This window comes from Brassica napus, chromosome C3 (genome assembly GCF_020379485.1).
Source record: "Brassica napus cultivar Da-Ae chromosome C3, Da-Ae, whole genome shotgun sequence".
In the NCBI taxonomy this organism is placed as follows: domain Eukaryota; kingdom Viridiplantae; phylum Streptophyta; class Magnoliopsida; order Brassicales; family Brassicaceae; genus Brassica; species Brassica napus.
The window spans coordinates 72,204,902-72,208,752 of record NC_063446.1 but is presented as its reverse complement, the minus strand read 5'-3'; the positions used below and the strand labels follow the sequence as shown (position 1 = coordinate 72,208,752).

Genomic DNA, 3,851 nt, shown 5'->3' with positions numbered 1-3,851 from the left:
ACCAAAATAGCACATTTCTAAGTTTATCCTTTGAAAATTTTAATTTTTTTATTTCTCAAAATTTGAAATCTTATCCGCAAAACTTCATTTCTCAACTCTAAACCCTAAACCCTAAACTCTAAACCCTAAACCCTAAACTCTAAACCCTAAACTTTAAACCCTAAACCCTAAACCCTAAACCCTAAACCCTAAACCCTAAAATCTAAACCCTAAACCCTAAACTCTAAACCCTAAACCCTAAACCCTAAATCCTAAACCCCACCCTTTAACTCCAAACCCTAAGTTTGTGACTTTTGATAAAACATTAAGTGCTATTTTTGTGACTTTTGACCTTGAGTGCTAGTTTGGGAACATAAACTTGATTTAGTGTTATTTTTGTCTTTTTCTCAATTATTAATTACTCTAAAACAAATAAATATATTATGAAAAACATACTTGCACGTTAAAAATATGTTTTTTTTAATCCCTCAAATAGAAATACACTGAATCCTTGACAAATCCAAATACACACACTGAATGATTTTGTGCAGATCGAAGGAAGAGATCAGTGTAGTCTGACATTGATATTGTAAAAGGTGATCATCTCTTTCCCTGCGTGTTAAACTTTTGATTGTGATTTAAAAGTTTGTTCCTTTTCGTTTGCAAATGCAGGTCTCTTTGTACGATCTGATTCGAATCAAAATCGATTCTTTGCTGGTAAATCACAAACCTTTCTCTGCTTTCGTTAATGGGTCACCTTCTTCTTCTGCAATGTATTTGGAACTGAATCTTGGTTTTGTCTTATGTTTCAGTTTGTGAGAGATATCTGTGAGAAAAAAAGTTTGGATTTTTCGAGATCAATGATTGGAATGTCATGGCTCATTGGACTAACACAAGCCTTGAGCTTTTGAGTCTCTATCTACCTCTGCCTCCACAATGCTCACTTCAAATTCTAAAGACAAGGAGAGATCTCTCTCCTTCTTATGTTGCTGGTACTTAGGTCGACGACGAGTGGCAATGCTGCTCCTTCTCAGCCTTGCTTTTGTTGTCTTCGTCTTGGGTTCCTACACTATCAACAAAGGTTAGTAAGTTTACATGTCTTTTTATTCTTCAATGGGTTGTGATTAGATATGTGACTTATGTCCGCAGAGAGTAGTAATAGTCCAAACATTCATCAGAGTATTGAGACGATTGAATTTGGAATCAACCAAACACCACTAAGTAGAGAACTGAGTTCTTTCTACACTGGAGACTCTAGTAATGATCAAACTACTAGAGGAAGTGATGTAGACATCATTCATCCTCCTCCTTCACTTCCTTCTCACCATCCATGTGATAGCTTTTCGTTTCCTCCTCCTCCTCCACCTGGACTTAGAAGGCCTGGACCGCGCCGTAAGCTCTCTCTCTCTTACTCTGTTTTAGTTTCTGCTTTTGCTGGCCGGATATGAGATTTTGGGGTTATAAATATTCTTAAGAACCGTCAAAAGGCCAATGTTTCATTAGGCTGTGCTCGGATCCGGCCCTGCTCAGAGTTTACCCTTTTCTGCTTGTGATTGTGTGCAGCGTGTCCTGTATGCTATCTATCTCCAGAGGAGGCCTTAGCTCATATGCCAAAGCGTCAATTTGAATCTCCTATGCTTAAGAATTTGACATTCATCCATGAAGAGAGTCCTGTAAAACGTGAAGAAGGTCAAGGAGGCTCTGAGTTTGGAGGTTATCCTTCTCTTGAAGATAGGACGAACTCCTTTGACATTAAAGAGTCCATGACAGTGCACTGCGGGTAAGTAAGCTTCTCTTGACTTTTAACTCTGTAGTTTCTTCTTTTGTGATTCTTGTTTCTTGTTTCTGTAGATTTGTCAAAGGAACTAAACCGGGTCATCAAACCGGTTTCGACATTGATGAGGATATCCTTCCTGAGATGGACCAGTTCCATGAAGTGATTGTTGCTTCAGCAATATTTGGTAAAAGAAAACATACATTCTTTTAGCTAGTCAAGAACAAAGCTTCAATCCTTTGGTTCTTTTTTCCTCAGGAAAGTATGATCTAATTCAAGAACCGGTGAACATCAGTGAAATGGCGAGGAAGAACATCCCTTTCTACATGTTTGTTGATGAAGAAACACATTCATATCTCAAGAACACTTCAAGTTACACAGAGGATAACAAGAGAATAGGATTGTGGAGGATTATTGTTGCCCACAATGTCCCTTACACCGATGCAAGGCGTAATGGAAAGGTCAGAAACAGTGTTCTAAAAATCATTCTAGGACTTAAGCGAAACAATTCTTTTGAAACAATTTTGTTTAGGTGTTCAAAAAATCGACTGTATAGTTAGTAATCTCGTTTAACTACCGCGTAATGATTTCTTGAACATTACTTAGAAAAGATTTGAGAATAGAGACTTGAATGTTTCCTTATGTAACAAGTATTAGCATATCTTACAGATTCCGAAGCTTCTATTGCATAGATTATTCCCAAACGTCAAGTACTCTATATGGGTTGATGCAAAGCTGCAGCTTGTTGTAGATCCATACCAAATACTTGAAAGGTACTCTATCTTTTGAAAAGTGTTTTGTGTCAAGCCAAAGCTTCATATGTCTTCTCAAATGTTCAGGTTCTTGTGGAGAACGAACTCTAGTTTAGCAATCTCGAAACATTACAGACGTTTTGATGTGTTTGTGGAGGCTGAAGCGAACAAAGCCGCAAGAAAATATGACAATGCATCCATTGATTACCAAGTAGAGTTCTACAAGAAGGAAGGCTTAACACCTTATACTGATGCTAAGCTTCCAATAACAAGTGGTAATGGTTTTAACAAAAGCCTAGATTCTGATGTGTCTTTTGAGCTCAGTTTGAGTGTTTTTTGGTCGTTTTGTAGATGTTCCTGAAGGTTGTACAATCATAAGAGAACACATACCGATCACAAGCCTCTTCACGTGTGTCTGGTTCAACGAAGTAGATCGGTTTACTTCAAGAGATCAATTAAGCTTTGCAGTTGCAAGAGACAAGATAAGAGAGAAAGTTGATTGGAGTATTAATATGTTCTTGGACTGTGAAAGACGCAACTTTGTAAAACAGGTAAAAGACACAACTGAAAGAGTTGGTTTGTTTTGTCTGAAAAAGTGAGACTTAGCGTGTTCTTGATGATTAACAGGTTTATCATAGAGACGTGTTGATGAACATGAAACCTCCTCGAGCTTCCTCTTCTAAGGTGCTTCCCGAGCCACTGCCATTGCCACGTGGAAAATCAGTAGGTGGTAGAGCCAACACAGGGAAGAAGAGTCCGGGGCAACGTGGAAAGAGGCGTCACCGGAAAGTTTCAGCCGGTGGCAGAAACATGAGATAACAGAGATTTTTCCACTTTTCTTATATTTTTTAAAAAACCATTAATATTGTTTCTGTGTTAGTATTTGAAGCAATTTTGTTCCCCCTTTGGTTTAATGAAAGCAATTCAATTCAATTCTATATCGGTTATTGGTATAGTAAGCAGACCGGTTGAACCGAAATTGAAACGGTAAAAAGAAAAATTGAAACGGTAAAAAGTTAAACCGAAATTTGAACAGGTGGAGATGTTTGGTCGGTCATAGATATTCACGTCCAAGTGGGGACATTGTATTATGGGAAATTGGTCATAGATATTCACGTCCAAGTGGGGACATTGTATTATGGGAAATTGGAATGCATATACATATAATCACTAAAAATTAAATTTATAACCATAATAACTTTTAGGCCATAACAACTTTTAGATTATAATATTCTTTGTATAATATGTATAAAGACAAAAAATACCCTTTATTCCACGGTTTCATTCTCACTTTCACTTCTATATCGTTGATTTCATTTTTCTGAACTATTTTTTCTTTTCTAAAA

General features: G+C 37.1%; 1 protein-coding gene across 1 annotated transcript; it reads left to right on the top strand.

The window, feature by feature from the left end:
* Window positions 1–461: 461 nt before the first annotated feature.
* Window positions 462–3,438, top strand: BNAC03G78100D (probable hexosyltransferase MUCI70). The gene is made up of 11 exons (XM_013816868.3): window positions 462–575; window positions 652–696; window positions 792–1,060; window positions 1,129–1,371; window positions 1,543–1,759; window positions 1,831–1,940; window positions 2,012–2,214; window positions 2,423–2,526; window positions 2,593–2,780; window positions 2,857–3,056; window positions 3,133–3,438. The coding sequence occupies exons 3-11, from the start codon at window positions 916–918 to the stop codon at window positions 3,322–3,324; spliced, it is 1,602 nt and encodes a 533-aa protein (XP_013672322.1). The 5' UTR covers window positions 462–575; window positions 652–696; window positions 792–915; the 3' UTR covers window positions 3,325–3,438.
* The last annotated feature ends 413 nt before the right edge of the window (window positions 3,439–3,851 follow it).

What these genes read in the sequence shown, in the direction of transcription:
- BNAC03G78100D (XM_013816868.3), top strand. Translation starts at nt 916, where the DNA reads ATGCTCACTTCAAATTCTAAAGACAAGGAGAGATCTCTCTCCTTCTTA. An exon ending in TCCATGACAGTGCACTGCGG is followed by an intron (nt 1,760 to 1,830) that starts GTAAGTAAGCTT and finishes TTGTTTCTGTAG; the next exon opens with ATTTGTCAAAGGAACTAAAC. An exon ending in ATGCAAGGCGTAATGGAAAG is followed by an intron (nt 2,215 to 2,422) that starts GTCAGAAACAGT and finishes CATATCTTACAG; the next exon opens with ATTCCGAAGCTTCTATTGCA.